Genomic DNA, 27,923 nt, shown 5'->3' with positions numbered 1-27,923 from the left:
CTTTAAAATTCTAACAATATGCAAAATACAAAACTGTAGAGCGCCACTTTAATATTTTCCTGAAACCACCCATTTAATATTCCCAATATATTTGTCTGTTTATAATAGTTTCATTTTCCACTAGCAAAAAAAGAATAAAAGAATAAATACATGGAGATGTTGTATATCTAACAATGAACATTCCAAATGCTATCAGACACTCAGAAATCCATGTGTCTTTGGAGCTGGGCATTGTATGTGTGAAGTGTGAACTCAATGGCACATCAGCACAACAATGGCCACACAGGGTCAATTAAAATTTCTAAATTAAAGTTCTAAAAATATAAAAATGAAGAATTCATTAATGTATCCTGTAAATGTAAGCTCACTTGTGTCAATCTACATTTATCTCTGATTGAATATGGTATCAATAACCTGAACCTGGTCAAGGAGGTCACTAATAAATGGTTAGAGCGTCCGCATCAGATGCGGTAGGTTGTGGGATTGATCACCGGCCGAGTGATACCAAAGACTTACAAAAATGGTACTAACAGCTTCCTTGCTTGGCGCTCAGCATTAAGAGGTTAGTGTTAGGACTGCTCGGCCTGGTGTCAGGATATTTGACTAGGTGGGACATCATGCTACATGTCTGCGGCATGATGCCCCAGTGCTAGACATCACTAAAAATGTTACACTGCAGACATCGTAGCGATATGACCAAAAAATTGTTAAAGCTATGTTAAAAATCCAAATCACACACACACACTAATAAATGAAAAGACCCCTTTTACTCTCAGCATCAACATTTCTAACATTAAGCAATATACAGGACATACATGCATCGATGTTTATTAGACAACTTCAAAACAGTACAATTCTAAAATGTTACAATTTGATTGCTGATGATAATACAGTGTATTGACAATGAAGAAATAATGAAAATTAATTTAAACTGAGTAAATATTGTAGTCTTATAATTTTCAGCCGGACTTCTTCCAAGACCATCACACTACTACAGCCAAATTTTGGCATTGCCATTACTTGAAACTACTCAAGGCAGCTATCAGAAGATTCCAATCTGCACCATATTCTGTTACTGCAGTGTAAACTTTACCCTGTTCCTGCAGTATTTGTTTTACACAAGCTTCTTGGGCCGTGTCATGTGTCATCTACACAGCTGCAGTTAATGAGACAAGACTACCTGTTCAAAAGAAAACCATGATCACATGACAGCGGCCCAAATCAGCACAGGCACTGATGCACGAATGGCAAAATGTAACTAAATGTAAAGTGTACCCTCCCCGTAAAGCCCCTTGTTACAATGTAGGTATGATCATGGATGATCCCATTAATTTAAATTTGTTTCTTGCATTGATACTTCAATTCCTTCATTCCACTGCAGACCCTGAATGATAATAACATTTCACATCATTATATAACTATTTGTGTGGGTTTGTTTTGTGACAACTTCATATAACACTGCACTGCTTGTAACATACTGTATATAGTTACTCACAAAAAGTTGAGTCCAAATGCAAACAACACTGACTGAGATCTGCCATGACAATGTTTCTGCAGATCCGAGTCTTTGCAGTTTGTGAGGAGTAATCAGTTGAACAAACAGTGCATTATGCGATGCCATATCGGGTCTATAATGTTTGCAGCTGAGTGCAACTTATAGGTGAGTATATATGGCACGTCATTATCAGATGACCTTACTTAAATGTGAAAATTTGAACTGCTTCATGAACCTTGTTATAATGAAGGATCATTGTGAATTGACCTCAAACATGATACTAAAACTTTTTTTTTACACAATCTCTGGATATTAACAATCACAAAATACACCCTGACTTTGGTAGATTTGATTTCAAATTAATTCTCATTATGTGCAAATAACATTTACATGTTTAGTTTCTAAGGTTTGCAGAAAAACCTAGGGAAGAATTTTGAATTTTATGGCTTGGCCTTTGAATTCCAAAATCTTTCCTGTTTTCATCACTGGCATTTCTCAGACTACAAGTAGCTCCTATTTCTATGCACACAAATTACACTGTCCTCTATTTAATCATGCAGAACTGATCTTACCAGATCCCATATTCATAAAACCACTCCTCATGGACTAACCAGGTCCAATATTCATATAATCTATTCTTAAGGACTTGCCAGAACATTATTAAAACCTCTCCTCAAGGAATGACCAGGTCCCTCTTTCATAAAACCTCTCAACTAAACAATCTGAATATGCATAAAAGGTACTGTCTATACCTGCTTATAAGTCCAACTGCAAACAACAAAGATCCTGATCTGCCATACCATAATGCACCTGCAGACCAGGTCTGTGCTGTTCATTCTACTTATTACTCCTAACAAACTGCACAGAACCAGATCTGTGGTGCATTATGCAAAAGTAGATCTGGGTCTGTGTTTGGATTTGGACTTGTCTAACAAGGAGGTACATAGAGTACATATTATCCAATTTACAATAGTTATTTAAAGTGATTATTTAATATAACTACATAATGTGGTTCAAAGCACTGTTCCTACTGTATTTTGGTTATACAAAAAACAAGCCTTGTAAATCTGAGCTGAGTATGCCACTTGATGTTTAATATTTTATGTTGGCCAGGCCTAGTACCCATTTCTTAAAACTTCATTTTATGCATTCAGTTCTAGATTTTGACACCATGAAATTTATCAAAATTACGGTAAACTGAAGATCTCAGGGTTAAACTTTTAAAAGAAATTGCTTGTTTTTGCAACACAGGTTCAATCCAATACTCCACTTGTAGTTTACAAACAATGACTATGCAAAAATTGGGCAGAGGTTTTCCTGAAAACTTTATAAGCTGTTTAAAAGTAAATCTAGAGCTTTTGTCTTTTGCTTTCATCACCCCAAAAACCCCAACATAATGCAAAGGATGGTGTGGCTTTATCAGTAATCCATGGAATGCAGCCTCTTGCCAGTGAATGACGCTGTTATGATGCACCTTTCTGCTAAGGTTAGCAAAGGGGGAACTGTTAGCATTTCTGCCAAGGCTAGCAAAGCAGGAGCTTAGCATATCTGAGAACACACCAGAATAAATATATTAATATGCTATCATAGCTGCAGTTAAATGCAAAGCTGTATGATGTAAAAGAAATGCAACTTTAAAAACACACAGTACTTTAAAACTGATGACAATGATGTCATCACTGAAAAGTAATACCCAAGTATCACCATTACAGGTGAGACCTAACAATGGCAGTCACAAGCCTAAAAATTATTTCAGACGAATAAAGATACAGATACTATAAAATCCGCATAAGAAGTCAAGGCTTGCAGGAGTTTATTTGTCTGCCTTATCTATGGTGAAATTTGTCATTATAAAATTATTTTAAAAGTCTTTGCATTTGGGCTTATCAACACAACATCAGTAGACATTACTACTATTGAGCCAAAAAAATTAGACAAAAAATGGTGCTAGTTACACTGCAATGCCATCTGTATTTGTTAATAGGCCAATTCCTACTGCAGACAACATATACCCCTATCTGAAGTCAAGTGTGTTGGGAGATCAGGGTCTATTATTTCTTTTACTGACTGCTACTTACAAATGGAATAAAATCTGATGCCAGTGCATTTTGCTACAGCAGATCTGGATCTGTGCAGTTTGCAACTAGACTTGACGTCTGAGTATATATGACACACAAACTAAGCTTTATATATATATATATATATATCCTTTTTTTGCTACAACTATACTACTTTCATATATTATCCAGATTTTACAGTGTATTTGCTGTACTTCACAACCCTAAGACAGCATATCACCTCTCTGGTATTTCAAGAAATTTTCCTGAGGCTGTTTCTAAATTTTTTTAAAACAAATATTGAATGTAGTCTTTAGAAGATGCCCTATATCAACAATGACAAAAGGAAAATTAAAATACAAAAGTTCACAAGACTAAAATTTAAATAATTACCATCTTTGCTCGCTTATAAAGCCGAGTCCAAGTTCAAAATGCACAGACCCAGATCTGGCATCTCAGAAGGCACTGCTCAATTTGGGTCATTGCAGTTTGTTAGGAGTACTCAATAAAACAACACAGATTCCGATCTGCACATGCATGATGTAATGGCAGATCGGGGTCTATTTTGCCTGCAGTTGGCTTCAACTTATATGGGAGTATATATGGCATCATTACATTAAAATAAAAGCTATCGCTTAGATGAACCTTCTAACAAACAGCTTGCTTGATATATTGTCCTTCATAAATAAAAGAATATTGAAAAGTCACATTTACAGCTCATACACAAGACCTGGAATAAAAATTCATATTTATACAACACACTGAACAAAATATATTTCGTTTCAGTCATCAAACATACCTTCATACATGTAATTCATTCCTTGTTTTTTAAAAATAGTACCTTACCTCATACATTCACTTGAGGTAGACTTCAGTTTCCATAACACATCAACAAAAGTACCACAAGCAGCTCATGACATGCCTGTCTTGAGACCTTTATCCCTACAAATGACCTTGACCTATGAGCTAAGGACTTTAAGTATGTATGACAAGGTACACACCTGGATATTTTATCAAATATCTGTTGGGGTAAAAAAAGGAATGCACGCCACAAGCTTGAATAATCAACCATAGTGACCTTTACTGAAACAATTGTATATGATTAAATAAGCGACACTGTAAAGCCAAGAAACAGAAAATGTACAAGTTTCATTAAAATATCTTCAACGGTTTAAAAGTTGTACCTGTACATGGACAGAGGTCGGTGATGTATAATTTCACATGTATTTAACCTTGAGGCAGGTAGTATAACTATGGTATATGTCTATTCACAATATATCAGACTGGCTAAAGTTTCATTAAAATATCTTTAGCAATTCAAAAGCTATACAGACAAGGACAGAATCAATTTTACCTTTGAAAGGATGCAATGTCATTATGGTTTACATCATCTGACCAATACTGAAAGACTGCAATGTCATTATGGTTTATGTCATCTGTCCAATATTGAAAGACTGCAATGTCATTATGGTTTATGTCATCTGTCCAATATTGAAAGACTGCAATGTCATTATGGTTTACATCTGTCCAATATTAAATGACTGTAATGTCATTATAGTTTATGTCATCTGTCCAATATTAAAAGGCTGCAATGTCCTTGTGATTCACATCACCAGTCCAATATTGAAAGGCTGCAATGTCATTATGGTTTATGTCATCTGTCCAATATTAAAAGGCTGCAATGTCCTTGTGGTTCACATCACCAGTCCAATATTGAAAGGCTGCAATGTCATTATGGTTTGCATCATCTGTCCAATACTGAAAGGTTTCGATACCATTATGGTGTCTGTCAAAGTTGGTCAAATTCTGTGGAGTTTCTTTATATAAAGCTCTACTTTTAGCATCATAATTTTCAGTAATAAAGTTACACCATAGTAGAGGCTGTATTATCAATTTCTGGAAGGGTGGGTTGAGAATGTAATGATTGTAGTGATAGTGCTTCATCTACAGGCTTAAACTACCTCATACCTAAGATAACATGATATACCTACTTTAAACAAGCTGATCTGTTTTGGTACACAGACTTTAATTTCTGATCCAAAATAAATGAACCCAACTTTAGTCACCTCTTGCATAATGCAAATTAGTAGATTCTAATAGGTTTTATTCTGAAAACTTGTCATTAAGAAAATTCTATTGGCCCTAAATATAGAAGCTGCAACTCTGGATGCATTAAAAAATAATATGAGTATCTGGCAAAAAATATGGTAATTGCCATATTTGATGGCAGATCATTTAGATAAAATTTGAAGACTTTTGATGCCAGGATATTGACAAATTTGATCAAATTCTGTCCAGTGGCTTTTGACAAGCTATCAGGTAATGTTTTTATACTCATGAGTCTTACAAAATTATTTGTGAATGATGTATTCAAGTCTTTGTGGTTTCTACACCTGCCATGTATATTCGTTTAAAAGTCAAGTCCAACCACACATTATTGCAACAGGTCTGGGTTTTGCAGTTTGTTAGGAGTAAATAGTAAAACAGACAACACAGATCCTGATCTGCCAGCACATTAGGTAATGGCAGGTCTGGTATAATGCTGGCAATCGACCTCAATTTATAAGTGAGTATATTTTGTACATTAAAAATTTCTTTCAAAGCCCAAGCATCTTGTTAAACTCAATAAGAATATATTTAACTAAAATTACGGACACAAATTAGACCAAATAAGTGCTCTGCCATTCATAAACTATACCTTATGTGACAGGATTCACTAGGAACTGCCAATATCCAATATAAAAAAAACACGTTTCAAAATTGGATCAAGTCTAGAACCTTACAAAAATACCATTTTTATTTCATTCTACTTATTGATGAGACTCAGAAGTATATCCAATTTATGTGAAAATGAAGCTGCAGTAGCTTCCACCCAAACTATGGTGAAATAGCTCGTTCCAGATTTGCACATTTGTCACCTATGATACATTTCTCGCTATTTAGCTATCATTGCTGGTTTTAAAGATAAACTGTTTTTAACAGACCCTCATCCATGTTACCAAGTACTTTAAAAGCTTGTTAAAATTTTTCTGATTGTTAAATTCTGTCATAATCTCAGCCATGGTTGACTTTGACAAAAAGGATGTAGATATGGGTGATATCAAAAGCAACAAGAATCCTAATCTGATAAAAATGGCCAATTTTCACACAAAGGCATATCAGAATCTTAAAATTAAATCAACAATATGTATACCAGCAGAAAAAGAAAGAAGAAAGCTCTATTTGAGTACTTCTACCTGCTGTTATAACATTGGCATGACATAGCTGTTCAATTCTGCCAGTCATTTGTGGGTGGCAAGTATCAACAAATAGCATCTGACAAGTTCTTTTCTTTGGATGTACTACTAAACTGCAGCAGTCTGAATAATAATGGATAGTCCAATTTGGTATCATGATATTATAGTACACTGCTCTTAAAAATGCTACTTGTAGACAGGTGGGTTTGTTTGCTTTTTTTTCCTTTTCATGTAACCATTTATTAGTGAAGTTTTAAAATGCACTTCTTAGTGCCAACATCATCTATTTAGTGTTTTTTTATAATAGTTGCAATTAACATTTATCATATTAGGAAAGCTTAAATAACAATAGGTATAGATTACCTTTAATTTCAATGATATCTGCATGCTGACTTTTGGAAGGTATGCATGTCTACTGCTGATAAACAAATCCTCTTTTGAGAATATGCTAAATTTGTAAGGGCAATAACTCTTTCAAAGAAAATTATTATGAAAAGGATAGTGACTTAATAATATGGTAAGAAATCATTCAGTTTTTACATTCATGGTGTTAGGAAGCAACTGTTTTTAATTTGTATATAACTGAAAAATTAAGTGAATTAAAATATCAAGAATGTGTGTATTAAGATTTATCTACCCTTCAATAATTTCCAAAGCTCAGCCATTGTAGAGATGCAGTCAAAAATGGTTCAGCTGTTCTGATGAATCTACGGTTTCATGGAAGTCACACCATTGCTAGGGGAGCCACCTATGACATAATTTTGACAGAACAGATCCTAACAAACATTCCCACCAAGTCTGATTGAAATTGGCACAGCTGTTCTTCAAGATGAGAATAGATTTTTAACATAGTTGTTATGCAAATCAGTGTTGAAATGGTAAATACCTTAGATAAAATTTTGCTTAAGTGTGTTCTGAGAAACATTCTTAAAAAAAATTTATTCAAATATGCATTAACCATTCTAGAGATGAAAATAGATTTCCAACCAGTTACTAAGGAAGCCACATGAATGATAGAAAGCTACTTGGGAAACATTTTAGAAACAACAGATCCTATCAAATATCTCTACAAGTTCAATCAATATTCGGTGAGTCTGTACAAGCTGAAGATGCAGGTTTTCTAATTTGGTTGCTATGGAAATCACATTGTTGATTTAGTGCAGTTTTCGTAGAGTATGTGCAGTATCAGACTCCTACCAGATCGGAACAATCAGTTTTGGAGAAGTTGAAATAAACATTGTGGATGGACAAGACTGACAAAGAAGTGAACTAAAAGCTGCATATGATTATTACAATTCACTGCAAGGTGCACTTGAAGCCATCTCTATACCTGCTGCTTGGCCTCACATATACAGAAATGGTCCATTATCTTTTCTTCTGGTGATAGTTTAAATTAAGAAATGGCCATATCTGCCATTTATGGAAGTTCAATTGACAGCAATTTAACTACCTGCTTAATATTTTTATATTTGTGTCCATGATTGAATTTTCTGGATCTATACCACCAGTCGACTCAGGTTAACTGCACTATAACATTTAAGACTTGTCACTATTAGTACATATTGATAATTCATATGATTTTTATGGGCTATGACTCCATCTTGTAATATTTAAAGACGACCATTTCCTGAAAGAATTGGCAGTCTCATGTTCGAAACAGGGATTATTTTTTAAATTACACTGCACATGCTTACTCTGCCAAACATGTTTTGTGCAAAAATGTCACATATACTTGTAAATGAAAAAAATGCTGGCATCTTTTGACCGAGATTATGTAGGTCACCAGATGGCAACTACTTGACATTTTTTTTACATGAAAGCATTGATTTTAGTCATGAATGCAACTATTTTCATTTGAAGTGCAGCTTCAGTGGTTCAAAAGTTGTACAATGGATAAATATATAAATCACCGAATTACATTTTCTCTTGCTGTTAGCTTGACCTCTTTGACAGGGAGCTTGGCAACAGTAAGCACAACACTGTAGCCCCATCATGTACTTGGGCACAGTTTCATGAAAACCTCTTCAACCATTACAGCGATGGAATAGACAAGCAAATGTAACAGCTGGAGGGATGCACTGGCAGACTTAATGACATAATATTTGCAGAAGTTAAGATAGGCACAAAAATAATATTTTAAAATTGTGTTAAAACAGAAGGAGTACTTTATTTTACTGTACCAGAACATTAATTCCATCTTGCATTCACTAACACTTAATCAAAATGCGTTCCACAGTAAATGTAAACAAGTCTGTATTTTAAAAGTAAAATAAAAAAATATATGTACTTAACATGTAAGAAGATTCAATTATAAAAGTTTACATACAATCTCCGACTCCATGCATGTAAAGTTGCTTGTCAACTAATATTTGGAAATTTTCTTTATCTTTCAAAATTAAATCACTTGCACTCATTCACATCATGTTAAATGAGGTTACAGTTTAGACATCTGCCTACACTTTCACAAAATACAATGAACTCTTTTCCAAGGTCACTATATTCATTCACATCATATATTCACAAGGTCTCAGCTTACATTAATAGCCTGCCAAAATTACAAAATCAGATGACTTAGGAACCAGTCTATTTAGGGATCCAGACTTCCTGCATGTATCATTACGCAGTTTTCAAAAAAGCTGCTAGGAAATAAATTTCCTAGAATTTAAATTCACTCACTTATTTAAAACATATTCCAGAAGGTTAAAGTTTTACATAAGCCTACGGATTAACATTAAGAATACCTAAACATTTACCAAAATATGAAATTTCTCAAAAATTCACATAAATGTGGACTTTTGCAGTAGTACTAAAGTTTATGTTGTATCCTCTGACCGCTCAGGTTCATTGCTGTTCCCAGGCTCCCTGGGTTCATTGTTAGTTTCAACCAAGTCATTAATGATGGCAGCTTCAGCAGATGGATTGAGTGAAGTATCTTCTCCAATGAGATTCTTCCGACACACCGGACAAGTCCCATGCTGAAACAGAAAATATAAACAAGAGTTGTCATGATAAAAATGAATAAGTAAACATGCCCTACTTCTGTAATGTAAAACACTGCATTTTCAGATTAGTCATTAAATAGAAATAAACCTGAAACAAGTATACTAACTGTGTTTTGCCCTTACAATAAGAAATGAGGTAATTCCAGCAGTATTTTCAAGAGCAAGTAAATAATTCAAGGAAAGACACGTTTAAGCCCAATTTTCAATTAAAATACTTAAAATGTAAAGAGGGGACCATAAGTCTTGTAAATTATAAGGAGATGAAGCAAATTTAGTGAATTTGTTTGTCCCCGACCTACTGAGGTAAGGTCACTGAAGGTGTATAGTAATGAAATCTGGCTCTTGTGACAAGTACGGAAAGTAACCAAGTTTCACATCTCCATCTCAAACATCATAAGAGATAAAGTGCAGTAAAGGGGAGGAAACTGATCTTGATCTTAATGGCAACACCAAGGCTGTGATAGATGAGATGCCATCAGTCAAGTATATATACTCAATATCATCCCTTAATGGTAAAACCAAGGCTGTGATAGATGAGATGCCATCAACTCAATATCATCACTTAATGGTAAAATCAAGGCTGTGATAGATGAGATGCCATCAGTCAAGTATATATATTCAATTTCGTCACTTAACCTCAAACAGCTTCAAGATACAAAGTAATACCTCAAGCAATCATAAAATATATACCCATCACCTTGACCGTAAAGATTAAGAGATACATATTAAAAATAGGAACCAAAACATAAAATGCAACTCAAAGTAACATTATACACGTATAGAAAATTTCATCATCTTACGCATCTAGTAAGTTATAGAGCACAACATAAAATGTTAATCAAATCTTAAATACTGGCTTGTAAACTTGAAGCCAACATGCCCACATGGTAAAAGAAAATATAAAATATTTCATCCCTTAATATCAAATGGCTTTAAAGTTATAGAACTGAAAGGAAAATATTAAGGAAAACAAACAATATTGGCACATGACCTTGACAATGATGACAGAACCCATACTGTTGCGACACAACTGCTGAATCTCAATGATTCTTTGAATTAAAGAGAGGAAAAGAAAGCGTGAGTGATAGTTTAAAATACTGACCTACAAACCTGATGAGAAGATATGGGCCCACAACGAGTACATGACACACGTTGTGATGATAATGAATAGTATGCTAAGTTTCGCCCCTAAACCAAAAAGAGCTTTATGGCTTAAGATCATAATAGTGTGATGGAAAACTTTTTAATACTGGCTTTGATGTTTGTGTGTGATTTGGATTTTTAACATAGCTTTAAAAAATTTTTTAGTCATACCACTACAATTTCTGCAGCGTGTCAGTTTATAGTGATGTCTAGCACTGGGACATCATACCACAGACATATAGGATTATGTCCCACCAAGTCGCATTATCCTGACACCAGGCCGACCAGTCCTAACACTAACCTTTTAATGTTAAGCGCCAAGTGAGGCAGCTGCTAGTACCATTTTTTTTAAAGTCTTTGGTATGACTCAACCAAGGTTTGAACCCATGACCTTCCATATCCAAGGTGGATACAGTCTGTAAAGCTGATATGACCACTTAATTTGGTACATAACACCTATACAAATGACAATGGATGTATATGCCAAGTTTCATCCCTTAATCTCAAATAGCTCTAAAGTCTAAAGAGCAGAACAGAAAGTCTGTTGAAATGGAAAATTCAAAATAGTGAACCATGACCATGACCTTGAAACTAGATCCACCAATTTGGGTCAAAATGTACTTTCCAATGACAATGCAAAAATAAACCGATTTTCATCTCTTAACCTCAAAATGCTTTCAGGTTAAAAAGTGGAATTGACAGTGTGAGAAAATACTTCAAACACTGACCTGTGGAATTGACAGTGTGAGAAAATACTTCAAACATTGACCTGTGACTTTGACTATGAATGCAGTTTATAACATAACCTTATAATAATGACATACAATTATGCACAAGTTTTCCCTCAACCTGAAATGGCTTGAAAGTTATACAGCAGAAAGGAAAGACTGAGGAACAGTTACACATACCAAATTGTAACTTTGCCTACAACACAGGACCCCAATATGGTCAAACACCTTCTGAAGATGTACAGGTATGCTCAGTTTCATCCCAAAATCTTGCACAGCTCTAAAAGGCATCATGTAGAATGAAAAATGCGATGAAAATCTTTGAATGCTGCACCAGTCTTGACCTTAGAGACTGGACACTATGTAATTCATGATGCACTTTCTAGTGCTGATGTACAACAACAAAAATTCATTGAGCTCTTCAAATGTGATGGAACTGAAGGACATAAAAATGAAAAAATCCATTAAATATCTTTGACTAATCTATCAGGTTTACCCCTTTTTGATCCAAACCTAACACTGAAGAGTTCAGGTACTGAATACACTTGGAAGATTTGGGTCTTCACTCATCACAGGTGAAGTGAGTGTTGTGCATGAGGGTACATAAAAGCTTGTGTCAAAACATTAGAGATAAATCTTCCTTACCAACTTTAACCATGGAACTATGCAATCATTGTGGTAATGATGATCACAGGGGAGCCGTCTTACTTCTTCATCTAAAGCAAAATCTTCCATGCAAACAGAGCACTGTAGAGTTCTATCTGCAAAGAGAAGATAGTAAAATATACCTGATGAAAAATTCCTAGATTCAGATTAAGATTCTGGACAAATTTCAGACCGCAAATCAATACAGCTAATAGTGCTAATTGCATCACAAAGGGACCTTCTCATTATGATTTGCTCAACTGGACCGTAACTTTATCACAAAGGGCCATAACTCTTAACAAGGACCACAAGTGGGACTGATACCACTTACACAAGTTGTTCACAAGTCAGTTAATCAATGCAGTTCAAAGAGATTTTCAAATTGTAGAGGAGAAAGAAAAACATAGAGCTCAAAGATGATACACTGTATATTAATCAGTCATCTTCTTTCTGCATATATGATCACTTTTTCTGCATAAAAAGGCAAAGCCATTTACAGAATCAGCATTGTCCCCCTGACCTCCCTCTGCAAGATTCTTATATTAGAAACTGTTCATAGCCCCACCCTTAAAGTATATACACTAACCTAAATTATAAGGGAAGTTACCAAAGTCAGCATGGATTTCTGGGTCTGTCCTTAACTCTCAACATATCTCAGATTGGATCAAACTTATCAATATGGCTTCTAGAGTGTACATAAGCTCAGGCAGTCTGATGCAAGGTCACCTCATCAATAACTGAAAATGTTGCTCATAAGCAAAATAATCTGAAATCTAATCTAAATCAGACAAGAATTGACGCCTTTAGAATGTTCAGAAACAAGTGCTGATGGACAGCCGGAGAACATGACAAACACAGGGCTGTATCAGTTTACTACGGCCTTTGAGGTAAACCTGATGATGTGAAAGGTTTGCAATCAGTCGTGTAATAGATCCACAGTATAAAGTTGCAAGACAGAATTGGCTAAAATGCAACAATCAGGGGAAAGTTATACAGTGGAAACCACAACTGAAGAGGACAGTAAATCAGGTGGATATACCTCGTGCCAATGATGATGAGGAATCTACCAAATTTAGTTGAAATTCAACAATTTTTGGTAAACATAACTTGGGAAACTCAAATTAAGAGGACAATAACCAGGAGCCATATCTTCTTTCAATGATGCCATGGAGAACAGGAAATTAAATCTTTCAAAGTCTCTGCAATGCATGCCAAACACAGGTTGATACTCAACAAAGTCTTAGTTAAATAATGCTTTGGAAACCAATTTTAAGAATATGGACCATCAAGGACTGCCTAACTCCTGTATATAATTTCCTGGAGTATGGGAAATCAAGTTTATTCAAGGCCTCATCAATATAATGAAACATTAAATTTTATTCAAATTAACAATCTTTTGTAAAGTTTTGATGCTTAAACCAAGATTTCATAATAATGACCACTAGGAACCATAACTCTTATCAGAGAAGCCACAGAATGTGGAAAATTCTACTCATTCAAAGTGTTATTAATGTAAAACTTCATTCCAAATTTGGTCAGTAATCTACAACACTTCATAAAGTTATACTGTGGAAGCCAAAGTTAGATAAATGACTTTCAGGGGCAATAACTCCTGTAAATGATGCTACAAATGCTGGAAAGTTGCATGTCAAATATGGCTGAAAAACAATCATGAAAATGTATGTAGTTTAAAGTCACATCAATATAATGTTTGATACAAATTACAAAAATGCAGCATCAAGCTATTTTGCTGAAACCAAATTATTCATGGATAAATGGATAGCCAGATAGATGCAAGTACAATCGGTCTCCACTAACTCAATTAAGTGGGGCCTTTATTACCAGATTATATATATATGTATGACTGTTTACATTCAATGGGTAAAACCTGTATACCCATGAAGACTCGAGATTCAAGCTGCAATGGAACACACTAAGAAACCATTTACATACGGCAGCAATAACTGCACTGATAAAAATGTTTCCTGAAAGAAAACTGTTCACTGAGCTGCAATTTAACTTGACATGGCATTTCATCACTTTAATACATTTCTGAAGGTCATTTTCAAAAGCTACATGAATCTTTTTGAAAAACTGATTTATATCAATCTGAATTTTTTCCAACTTCTTGTAAAATGCTGTATGGTATTCCCATATATGGTATTATAAACATAACATGCAGCCAATTAGATACACCATTTCTGTATTTTGTAACCATTAACAAGCGAAACATTTAAATCATAAAATGTTTTTACAAATTCATACAAAGACAGCACAAATATACCTAATATATTTTGTCGTACTTAATGTAGTTTGCTTCAGACATGGCACTTGGATCTTCAGTAATACCATGCAGTGACAATGACGATGTTTCATTGCTTTTGTCGTTGAGTGAATGTGCATTTATCAATTTCATAATAATGTTTGGAGACAACACAATCTCCTCTTATGCATACTTTTCCCTCCTGCTAGATATTTTGTGTATTTGCTTCAAACGTAAATAATATTCACATACTGTACTTAACACATACTGTCTTTCTCACCAATTTTCCAGACATATTTTAAACTTTGCAATATTTTTAAATAGTACCACCATTATCTGAGCACCAAAAAGTTCTTTTCAAAGCCAAAGAAATTTCTTTTAAGTTGCAATATAAACTATGAATATTTTACCTGTATTTAAAACCTGGCAACTGAATAGTCAACCTTCAGGCTGTGAAACTGCTTTGATTACCCAAATTATTAGATGGATTGACTGAAGTGATGTCAATGGGCTGCAGTGAAAACAGCCAGCTTGTTTCACAACTTGTGATCAAGCAGATCTCTAAACAAAGCAAACAACGAGCTTATTAAAGGTAATGATAAAGGAAGACCAATTTTTATCAAGACAGTTGGCAGAATTCATTAATGAATCACTTTTTAAATCAGACATTATCAGGGTTACATTAAGCTAAAATATGACTTCATGTTTTGTTTGTATGCATTTACTGCAAAAAAAGCATACAAAGGGAGACAAATCAGTCATGCACATCATACACACAGTGTCACCTTTAAACCATGTGATGCACTGCTAACATCCAGTTCCAGACTGTCACTACAATAGTCATTGCCTAAATATAAAACACAAACCAGGTCTGTTTCCAAACCTAGATATGACTTTTAAAATCCAGTACCACATCAGTACATCATGTACAATATTTTCGAAAGCCACTAAATTGCTTTACTCTGCAAAATTAATATTAAAAAATATAATTATCGGAACCTGTGTTTATATGACTCATGATTATATAAATATTTCAACTGGTTTTCAGCAGCTATTTAAATTGCTTTCATTTTTTTTAAAACACACTTTCAATTTCACCTGTTATATATCATTCAATATACTTGCAAATTTATATTATCACTAAAATTTCTGTGAGAAAATAGATGTAAGCATGGAAGCAAACAAACGTATTCTGCTGACTGTTTGGGGAGTGTGTGCTACTATAATTTAAATAAGAACTTTTGTAATAAAAATATCATTTTTTGTTGGCACTACAATACACTGTAAAGATTATTCAATCATAAACATCTGAGCTGTCCATCTATTCCATCTTATTTGGCCTTGACTCCTATCCAAACAAACACATGGCACTATATAATATGTTGAATGTAAAAAATATAGGATATTTCTATCAGAGTATATTGATATAATTATCAGCCTACCAACATGTTCTTGTGTTATTTTTACTGTAGGAAGCATATCAATCTTCTCTTGATCAGCTGGTGGGACACCCGATCCTTCTAATTGATTTAATAACTGAAAAAAAGAGTTATTTTAACAAAGTTATCATCATTATACTGAATTACCAAAGTTTGCAATGTCTTATATTATGTTGTACTGCAGCAAAGTGATATGTTGCAGTGTCATTATTCAGTACCGCAGCAAAGTGACAAATTTCAATGTTACATATCATTTAGTACTAGGGCAAAGTGACAGGTTTCATTCCATATCATTTAGTACTGTGGCAAAGTGACACATTTCAATGTCAATTATCATTTATTACTGCAGCAAAGTGACGTTTCAATGTTACATATCATTTAGTACTTGGGCAAAGTGACAGGTTTCAATGTCAATTATCATTTATTAATGCAGAAAAGTGACATCTTTCAATGTTACATATCATTTAGTACTAGGGCAAAGTGACAGGTTTCAATGTCAATTACCATTTATTACTGCAGCAAAGTGACATCTTTCAATGTTACATATTTAGTACTGCGACAAAGTGACATGTTTCAATGTTGCATATCATTTATTACTGCAGCAAAGCAACATGATTCAATGTCACATAATTTAGCACTGCATGTAAGTAACATATTTCAACGTCACATACTGTTTACTACTGTGCAAAGTGAAAAGTTTCCATTCACATCATTTAGTACTGTGGCAATGCACTCAAAATAATTGTATGTACCAATCAATATCTGAGATAAGTGTCCACTGGCCCAGGCATTAGGTATTAATTCAACAGACAAACTAATTTTGCTTTGTGTGCTACAGTGAGAGTTGGGTGAGATCACTCATTTTTTTTCACTATGACATTATCAATACTGTTCCGGGTTTTCATAACATTTTTGGGGTTTTGCAACAGATAAAGAAACAATATGAACCTTTTAGCTATGCATGTATAAGACCATTTCCTTTAGAAAAGAAATGGCCAACAGTAATTGGGTTCTACCTTTTGGCACTATAATGGCAGTTTGTGACATGTACATTAGTCTCGTTTATAGTGATAAGCATCCAATGCAAATTCTAGATTCATTACTTCAGGAGGTGGCTGATCATGACAGCATTTAAATGATAAAATCAATCTATGCATGGCAATCTTGGTCATAAATAACAGGTGGTTGCTCAAAGCAGAGACTGCTCAAATTTGGTTTCATTCCTCAATTTCATACAACTCAATAAGCACACAACCAAAAAAAAAGCACATAAGAACAGTTAAAATACAAGAATGTGCCCTTTACCTTGAAGACAGCACTCAAACTGAGGCATAGGACACATCTTCCAATGATAACAAACACCCAAGTTGTAAGGTGGAAATGAAAGCCTGACAGAAAACTTTAAAATACCGACCAATGAGACACTGACCTTGAAACTGATCCATGACACATTGACCTTGAAGATGTGACACCCGATGTTGCAGATGATACCTTGTAATGATGATAAATAAGCAAACCAAGTTCATTCCTTAATTTGAAACAGCTTTAGTTACAGCAAAGAAATGAAAGCTGAATTTATGGATGAACAAACTGTCAGATTCACAGATAGGCTGCAATGTAAATACTCTATCCCCTGCTTTTGTGGAATTAACTTCCCTTATGTCCTGAATTCATTTTCCTTAAAAGTCAGAAGAAAAAAATCTTTTTTCCTGGAAAGACACAAAAATGCTATATTTTCCATCTATACATCATCTCATCTATAGAACCAGTAACTCATGGAAAAAGCTCTTTCTAGATACCATTACAAACACATCGCCTTGTTACCTGGTTACCCATTCAAGAGTTGCTTAAGCAACACATATTCAAGGACATGCACATTTACAGGAAGGTGTTAGAGTGCTTAACTCTAATGATATTCATGTTTCCAAGAAAACATAATCTATAAAAAAAATTGCCATTCTCTGTTGAATATATTATCCAGACACATGTTGGAATAGGTCAAAAGTGTATGAAACTCAGAAGAAATCCATCCTCAACCTTGGAGGACACTGTGATATGGATCCTCATGACAACAAGAGGCAGCACAGCCAAGGGATAACTACTAACATGTAAATTAAACAAAGTCTTAGTCAAAGGAGAAAGGTATGACATTCTCTTATAGAATCAAAATTGCAGGACAATCTGGCAAAAGCTTTTAACAAATACCTTTCATATGGTTGTCTTGGTAACAACAAACTCTGGTCTACACAAATGCAGTTGGACTGACCAGATTCAGTTCTCTTCTCTGTAAAGTTCAATTTTGAAGAAAAAGATGCAAAATGTTAACAGTGCATGCCAGCCAAAAGCCCCAATAACATCTTGAATTACAAAGTTGTGTTGGAATGAAAGGCTTAATGAGATCACTATAATTTCATGTTGGAATGCAAGGCTCTAAGAGATAGCTATAATCTCATGTTGGAATTCAAGGCTCGAAGAGAAAGCTACAATTTCATGTTGCAATGCAGGGCTTCAAGAGATAACTATAATCTCATATTGGAATTCAAGGCTTCAAGAGATAGCCATAATCTCATGTTGCAATGCAAGGCTTCAAGAGATAGCCATAATCTCATGTTGGAATTCAAGGCTTGAAGGGATAGCTATAATTTCATGTTGCAATGCAAAGCTTCAAGAGAAAGCCATAATCTCATGTTGCAATGCAAGGTTCAAAGAGATGGCCATAATCTCAGGTTGCAATGCAAGGCTCAAAGAGACAGCTATAATCTCATGTTGCATCGCAAGACTTGAAGAGATAGCTATGATCTCATGTTGCAATGCAAGGCTTGAAGAGATAGCCATAATCTCATGTTGCAATGCAAGGCTTGAAGAGATACTAAAATCTCATGTGTCAATGCAAGGCTTCAAGAGATGGCCATAATCTCATGTTGCAATGCAAGGCTTGAAGAGATAGCCATAATCTCAGGTTGCAATGCAAGGCTTGATGAGATAGCTAAAATCTCATGTTGCAATGCAAGGACTGAGGAGATAGCTATAATCTCATGTTGGAAATCAAGGCTCGAAGAGACAGCTATAATTTCATGTTGCAATGTAAGGCTCAAAGAGATAGCTATAATCTCATGTTGCAATGCAAGGCTTCAAGAGATGGCCATAATCTCATGTTGCAATGCAAGGCTTGAAGAGATAGCCATAATCTCATGTTGGAATTCAAGGCTCAAAGAGACAGCTATAATCTCATGTTGGAATTCAAGGCTTGAAGAGATAGCTATTAATCTCATGTTGGAATGCACAAGGCTCGAATAGATAGCTATAACCTCATGTTGGAATGCAAGGCTCAAAGAGACAGCTATAATCTCATGTTGGAACGCAAGGCTCAAAGAGATAGCAATAATCTCATGTTGGAATTCAAGGCTCAAAGAGACAGCTATAATCTCATGTTGGAATGCAGGCTCAAAGAGACAGCTATAATCTCAAGTTGGAATGCAAGGTTCAAAGAGATAGCTATAATCTGATGTTGGAATGCAAGGCTTGAATAGATAGCAATTATTTCATGTCAATATTTTCATGAGAAGCAGCCGATTCTGAGATCTCAGAATATGCTATGCAAATCATATAATTGAGCCAAGAAGCCAAAGCTTTACGAGCCATGTCATGCTCTTCACTTTTCACCAGGAGGAAAAATCTTTTGCTGGCCCAAATGAATACTATCAGTACATCTAAAGCAGCATTTAAGAACATGAATCAAGTCTTGAATTTTGCTGGTCTCAGTTCTCATCTATGAATCCTGGTTGCATCTTTACAATCACTGAACGAAATGAGCAGAATTGAAGATAGCTTGGGTCGACCAAGAGACCATGCAATTCTCTCAAACTTAAGGTAAAGTCAAGACTATCAGGAAGCACATCTTGTATGACAGAAAATTCAGTGACATTCTAAACAAAGGCACAAACTATGAGGAATTAAGCCATGACCATGGCAAGCTGGCCAACAATGCAGAGAGATCTTTCTCACATCCTATGTCCACTGTCCCACTCCAGCAGCATATAATGACATGCCACTTTTCTACATTCACCTTAAAGAGGATGGCCTTGTAGCATGTGCAGTCCTCTCCATGAGATGTGCATTGACCTCCTTTCCATGAAGCACTTTAATGAAGAACAAAAAAATGGCCACTTTTCTTAGCAGCCTAGGGCTATTTGCTTATGACCTGTAAGGGGTGTAATGGAATTTGACAAGAATCACAATTTCAAAACGCTATAGATATACACGGTCAACAGAATGCCATAGACCATTACCGGTCCCAGACGTGCATTTAAATGTCAAGGATGTGCTTACAGTGAGCCCTGGTGATTGGCAATCATACAACACCAAAGGGTGTAAACTGAATGGAATGTTGATCAGTAGAGAGACTCACTGTGGACAGTCTGACCTCTCCTTCTTCATATTTCACTTAAGCCACTGAGCCTTTCCCAGGATTTGTCTTATCCATAAAGTAATTTGATGCCAGAAGCACCAAACAACATTCCTAATCAGGACACAAATCTGGAGATCTGGCAACCCCATGTTTGCAGAACTGACCATCACAGAAGTTTCTGAAACTATGAAGACAACCTTCCACAGGAATGAAACACATTAATTAATGGCCTTTAAGTCTGTAAGAATTTTGTGATGGATCCTCTCCTCTACACTCCATCTGTTGCTGATTGTAGTAAAGCAAGGCAGAAGGTAGGCACCCCAACATTGCATGCTGGCATCCATACAGACCCTAACCAGGTGTCGTGTTTCCCAGATGAATTTCCGCCAAAACCATTCTCTGCTCTGCCACTAATGCAGGAAGTGTCTTGTTTTTATCAAGATCGGAATTCAGTGATCTAGGCAGATGAAAAAGGGGCACCGTTAAGCTAAGCTGGCTAACAGCAAATGGTGCACAAAAAGGTCTACAACCATATTTAAGAGTCCAAGTAAATGCACAAACTTCCCTGTGGAAATTTACGTTCTTGGGGTTAATGATATGTAAAATGTTTTAGTTGGGAAGGCAAACTAAATCATCGCAAGTCATAAACTCCATGAACAGATGAATAAAAATCTGGGAGAGACAGATCTTACATTTTCTTGTTCAGAAAGAAGTCAAGCTAAGAAAGAAGGGACAGTAACCGGAAATTTGTACTGACCAGGCTGTCTTGATCTTGAACTTGGGCCATTTTGAATATGGGCAGGGTTGCAAACCTCTAGAGCCAGCACAAGATGATCACCAACTGGAGCATTCTTTCAGCACCAGGAAATAATAATGAACAAACCCACCAATGCTGCAAGAATCTGGCATCTCTTCCAAAATTAGCACCTTCTCAGAGTTAGTCCAGTTCTCGGGGCTGGATGAACAAAATCCACAGCCCTTCTGAAACAACTTGGCTCACTCAATCAATTTCAGAATCAGGTCAATTTATGGTAGCCAATAACAACCAGGATACTGTCCTTCCTCCGAACAATGTCTGCATTATCACTGCATGCTGAAGATAACAAGCAAAGGCAAGTCTAGTATAGATAAGGTTGCCATTATATTTCTCACATATTTCGAGGTTCCCCATAACATTACATTTTACTGAAAAGTGCTGCATATGTTTATTGCTGCTATGTCTTTGTCTGAATTCTAGCCTTGTTACATAACAAGTATCCATATATGTTCTGTGCCAGCAGGCAAAGAATGGCAGATGGTTTCCTATTAAAAAGCCTTTAGTGTTTTGGGGGGTCATGCATCTTCTCAGATAGATGGTTCGTAATCTCCAAATCTTGAAGGACTGTGGGAGATGATGAAAGGAGGAATGCTCATCCTTATCATCTACATCTGCTGACACTATGACCTGGTACGTCCAACTTAAATGCAGCAGTGGTGGGCACGCTACAGTAACAAGGTCTCATAGATCTCTTCTATCATAGCCTTAAAGCTGAACTCTGTCCACTTCATCATACGATCTGGGATCACAAGGTGATAGTTGTTGCCCCTGCAGCCAAAGGCAGGATTTTCCTTTTCAAGCAAGCTTTAAACATCCATCTAAATCCTATGTGGAAGGAAGATGCAGAGCAATCAAAGGAAATCTACTGGTACCTGCCCACACAAACAGTAATATCACCTCAAAGGACATCTACTTGTATCTGACCACACAATAAACAATAATATCACCTAAACTAATATATGGACAACGAGACGGGCTTGAATCATCGAAGGAACCAGCAGGGCCAGCAGTATGACGGCTATACAGCCCTGCATGGATTAAACAAGGTGCACTTTATGCTTCTGAGGCAAGTAACAAAAATGTCCTCAAATTCTTTTGAATTTCTTGCACTTGGTACATCTGGTTGCTATTGTGTACCTACAATGACAATAAAAAGTGAATAAATAATGAAATGAACAAAAGGTGCAAAGCACTAAAATATGTCAATCACAACAAAATTTAACAGTGCATGCTATAAAGAAATATTATGGAATGCAGAAAAGACATCCAAAGGGACATGGTTTGTGACTAAATCAACTACAAGTGGAAAGATTGTGAAAAAATACAAATGAAAAACAAAGTTATAAGTGCTTAAAGCAAGAAAAGTATAAACAAAATCAAACAATCTCAACCTTTTTGGGGTGGGTGGAGGGGGTCTGATATTTATGCCAAAATCTTAACAGTCTTTAGAAGGTATATTCATTAGATGCTGCCCTTATTATATGAAAGCTTAAACTGACAAACAGTGGGTAAACTGGTAACCACCTAGCATTAGCAAGAGATATAACTATAATGATATCTTGGAAGAGTTAATTCCCATTGACACTACTATAGATAACATATGAATCAGATACTGTTTTGTCTTTTCATGAGGGCTGGAATTGTATGGTAATTCCTACCCGTAATGTAATCAGGCAAGGTTTTCAACAGTTTTCAGTGGCGAAATGTGAATACTATGTCCCCTTAATATTGTGAACAGACGAGACAAAAATTTAGTTAACAATACAGTATTTATTCCAAACATGAGTTGTTATTCATATGCTGGTACAATTTTGATTTTTGAGAACTATTTTCAGAGGGTAGAAGACTAAAGTGCAATTTCTCTTTAGCAATAATGAGCAAGATAGACGTTTGTTTGCGACTGCCAGAATGAGAGGGGAATGTCTGACTATACATGTATGGTTATATAAAATTGAAACATTAGTGAATTAGAACCTGCCTGTACATGAGACAAAAACTACTTAAGATATGTGGCTATTATGGGAAGTTAAACTGTTCCAGTTTAAGCTCTAAACTTTTAAATTTGTTTCCACTTCCAGCCATTATAACCTTCGTGCACATTTAATTAAGTGTTCTTCAGAGTAATAAAAATGTTTTTCTTGCTATATTGACTAAGTAATATAAATAGAATTCAGTTTATTGCAAAAATTTTACCATCTCCACTCACATACAAATCCAAGTGCAAACAACACAGACCTGATCTCCCATCATATAAAGTGCTGCAGATCAGGGTCTATGTTGGTTGTTCTACTGGTTACTCATAACAAACACCACTGACCTAGATTTACCAGTACATTATGCAATGGCAGATCTGGGTCTGTGTAGTTTGACTCAAAAGCAAGTATGTACATTTCATTTTGATGCCAGTTACCTGTGTTATGATACTATCTAATCCCCCAGTTCCCCAGGCATAATCACCTGGATTGCCATGGAGAGGAATTATATTCCTGAAATAAAATATTGAAGACTGCATTAACAATGAAAAATGTTATTGAGAAAATAACAAAAAGTTACTAACTAACAATATCCTCAAATATCAATCAAACAACCAACAAGACTCTAATATCAATCAAACAACCAATCACACTTCAATATCAATCAAACAACCAATCATATTCAAATATCAATGAAACAACTAATCATACTACAGTTAACAAAAAGTATGTCTCACTTCTGAGCTAGAACTGTCTGTAAAAAAATAATTATACCCCACCGCAAATATGCAGATCAAAATGTTCAAGACGAACTAAAAAGTGTAAAATTGTGAAATCCTGCTTTAACTCATTCAGCCCCATCACTGGTATCAGTATCACTGCTGCTATGCCCCAGCAGCATTAAGCTGTGGTTAGCTGTTTGTGCCCCAGAAGAGTTTTTACCTGTTTGCTCATGTATTCACTCTTACCTTAATTTCTCTTCTTGTATCCAATAAAAACCAACAAAATTTTCACCAATTATTCCAAACGAATTTGTCTACTCAGTGGTGTATTTTTTTCCTTATTTCTCCAGTCTTTCACAACTTATTTATACATTATTTACAAAATTATGTGCAACATTTTTAGAAATATGTCATCAGCCCTATCATCATCGCTATCAGCATCCACTTCTTCTGACAATTCAATTTCAGGAACTTCTATGTCCAAATCTAAATTTTGCAAAATATCCAACTGCCGAACATATCTTTCCTTTGCATGCTCAACATTTACAAGTTCAAACCCGAGTAACTCCTCATTTTTGCTCTCATCGTCATGAAAAATCACTTACGTCAGCCATCATTTACAATCTTTCATGAACAGAACATGTTTAGTAAAACTGCTCTCAATTGGTAACCCTTGGCTTCTGAACAAGTCAAATCTGCACAAATGAAAGTAAAATCATTTCTGATTGGTTTAATATTGGTCTGATTCTTGAAAAAGACCCATTTGTAACCAATCAGAGATGTTGTATCTAACACACATTCACCACGACTGGAGACAGGATCGGCCACTGAATTCAGTAAACAAACCACAACTACAGGTGGGATCGGCCAATGAATGTAGAAACCGGATCACGTGTACAGACAGGATCAGGGCCGAATGAGTTAAGCGCATGAAAGTCTCATCAACTAATATATATATGCATTCTACATAATTATGCAAACAAACATGAGCTACAAATTTCATTTGTGTACTTGAAATGGTTTTTGCTTAATTGTGCTACCAATGAATTTGTCCAAAAAGTCAAAATAAAAATGGAAAAATCTTAAAAAATTTAAATTCTTCTTAAATCTAACCAGATCTTCTGGATAATAAAATTAAGGGAATGATGAGCAATTTGCTTAAGTAAATATACCCTAGCATCTCTTGCATCACACATCTACTCCCTTGCTGAAGAGCCTATAGTAAAAATCAGAGTCCCTTGGAGGAAGTGAAACTCTATAGGTTCAAAAGAAGTCCAGGGCTTCAAGTTAAGACCATTACTTCCTTTTATAACTGGAGTGTTTAAATCATCTCTTACATTCTTCAGCAATTAAAGGTTGTCAAATTATTGTCTTTTTTTGCATATAAGCTGATGGTTTTTGTTCAATTTAAAATTTGACTCATGCAGAGTAGGGTCACATATAAGCACAATATACAACAAAATTTTAAAAATCTAGGGGTAATGTTGGGAACACTTAATGTCTGCAGTCTATAAAATAATTTCAATTCAAATATTGTTATGTTTTCATGCCACTATTCCCATTTAGAAATGTATATATGGTATGCACTGTATTTTATCAGTTTTAGGATGATATTCATTACACAATACTTGCATGTCAAATTCTTTAAATTTTAACTTTTTTTTGTTGAAAATATTATGCATAACTTAAATACTACCCACGGCAGTGTCCATCAATGTTGTTTACTATCAGTGTTTACAAGCAAGTATATTGCTTCCATTTCTATGCAAGTTGTAACAACCTGTAACTGTATCAATATTTGTGTTTTGCTGTATAAATACTGTTTGATTTAATTTGTATTTTCCTTTTCCATAAATTAGATTTAATGCCAAGTTTTCTGCTAGTGCACATGGCCCAATAATCCCTTGGCTGGTAAAAGCAGCATTCACTTTGTTCTCAAGTTGACAATCTTTCTGATTGAGCTGCAAATTAAAATTAACTATGCGTTTGTTGCCATGCTGAGTTAGACAACTTTCTGTGCATGTTTAACTTAATCCCTTAGCTTGTAAAGGCAGCACACTGATTTTTCATGTGAGAGCAATCTGACTGAGCTGTGAGTTTGATGCTTGCTCAGTGCCAAGTAACGGAGGGTGGTTATTTGAACTCGCTGTGATTTTGATATGTTCAGTTGCAGCCTTTAATATATTTAACACACAGTTACTTACAGAGCCTAAGATCAATCTCTAGATTAGCATCTGCACATGATGGTGAAGCCAAGGAAACCATATTTATGATGACTAGACAAGGATTTAAAACATCCAGATGACAGTGGAGGACTTCAGTACTTTATCAGACAATAAGGATGAATTCCTTCAATTTGTACCAGATGACATTAGATGGTGACATTTATAAGGTGATGTGAATTATAAAAAATGTGGATTTTCATTGTTTAATTGTAAGACATGTGGAATTAACATAATACTGTGAATTGGATCATTTTGAACTACTCTATTTTATACCAGTATGTGAGTTATAATTGAATTCAGGAATTTTATCATTAATTGGATTCAAAATGTCAAGCATTATGGATTTTTATGGATTTAATTAGGACAAATTACAAGTTGTCAATACATTTGTGACATATTTAATTCAACAATATAACTGTATTTTACACTTATTTTGTCTTTACTTTTCCTATTCATCGATCCAGCTTGGTTTGCCTATTTGTTCCAAAGTTCAACTCTGACTCGCTGAAAACAAGTCACTGTTTCAGATGTATCTGACTTGCAAACTGCACTCAGACTTAAAGGAGGGTCAAAGAGAAATTGGCTTTCTGAAGCCCTAAGGAAAGTGAAGGAAGTCAACTTATAATTGAGTACATAAGGTAGCTGCTGTGGTTGCTAGATTCAAACCATTTTCATTTAGGACCAACAAGACATTATTCTGAATCAATATGATATCAAAAAGCAAAAGCCTTATGGAATAAACCCTATGTTGATATGACTTTCTATTCTGAAGAAGTAAAAATAACAACATTTTCAAAATGGATGCCATCATGGCTCTCTGGGATATCAGACTGACACCATTTTCATTTAGGACAACTAGACATTATAAGAAAGTCATTTGGTGAAAGCACAATATTGATAGGACCAGCAAACTAGGTCATGGAGTTGTAACAAGATTTTCAAGATGGCCAATTTGGTGGACAGATCAGTACCATTTTAAGACCCAGTAGACATCATAAAAAAATCTTTCAGTGAAAACCCCAAGCTGATATTACAATCCATTCTGTGATAACAAGACTTTCAAGATGACTCATTGACTCTTGTGGTGGCCATATTGAACCTTTGAGCAGTACAGTTTTCATTTAGGACCAACTAGACATCATAAGAAGTCTTTTATTAAAACTGTCATGCTGATACAACTATCCATCCACAAGAAGTGATAAAAGTTTCACGATGACAACTGTGGCAGCCAGATTGGATGTGCAATCAGCTCCATTTTCATTTAGGACCTACATCATAAAAAGTCTTCTGGTGAAAATTCCATGGCAATATTACTTTTAATTCTGGATGCATAGCTGTAGTTAGTCTGAAATGAATATGATCATCGATTCAGGAGGAGAGTGACAAGATTTTCAAGATGACCACTGTAGTGGCCACATTAGATATCAGATCAGCTTCATTTTTATTCAATACCAATGAAACATTCATTAAAAGTCTTCTGGCAAAACCCCAATGTCTGTTGGTCTTTCTGTTCACGAGAAGTAGTGATCAAAATATTTTCAAGATGGCTGCCATGGTGGCCATATTGGATATCAGACTGGCACAATTTTCTTTTAGGACAAGCTAGACATCATAAAAAATCTTTTCAGTGTTATCTCATATTACAGTGTGACCCCGCTGTAACACGGTAGGTGGGAGCCATAGAACCCAACCACGTTATATACCAAACCGTGTTATAAGCAACCAGGTCATTTAGCTGAAGAAAATTATGCATGTACCCAAACAAATTGC

General features: G+C 35.3%; 1 protein-coding gene across 1 annotated transcript; it reads right to left on the bottom strand.

The window, feature by feature from the left end:
- Positions 1-812: 812 nt before the first annotated feature.
- LOC149769901 (E3 ubiquitin-protein ligase RNF115-like) lies at positions 813-23,719 on the bottom strand (the record flags this gene model as incomplete). Its single annotated transcript, XM_089949672.1, has 4 exons — positions 813-9,763; positions 12,307-12,422; positions 16,012-16,105; positions 23,644-23,719. Coding segments are annotated over 4 exons (448 nt in total), but the record flags the coding sequence as incomplete, so codon positions are not given.
- Between the last annotated feature and the right edge of the window lie 4,204 nt (positions 23,720-27,923).

This window comes from Sinohyriopsis cumingii, unplaced genomic scaffold (assembly GCF_028554795.1).
Source record: "Sinohyriopsis cumingii isolate HCF-2022 unplaced genomic scaffold, ASM2855479v2 utg003054l, whole genome shotgun sequence".
Classification (NCBI taxonomy): Eukaryota; Metazoa; Mollusca; class Bivalvia; order Unionida; family Unionidae; genus Sinohyriopsis; species Sinohyriopsis cumingii.
The sequence above is the reverse complement of the archived record's forward strand: the minus strand, read 5'-3'. Positions and strand labels throughout refer to the sequence as shown.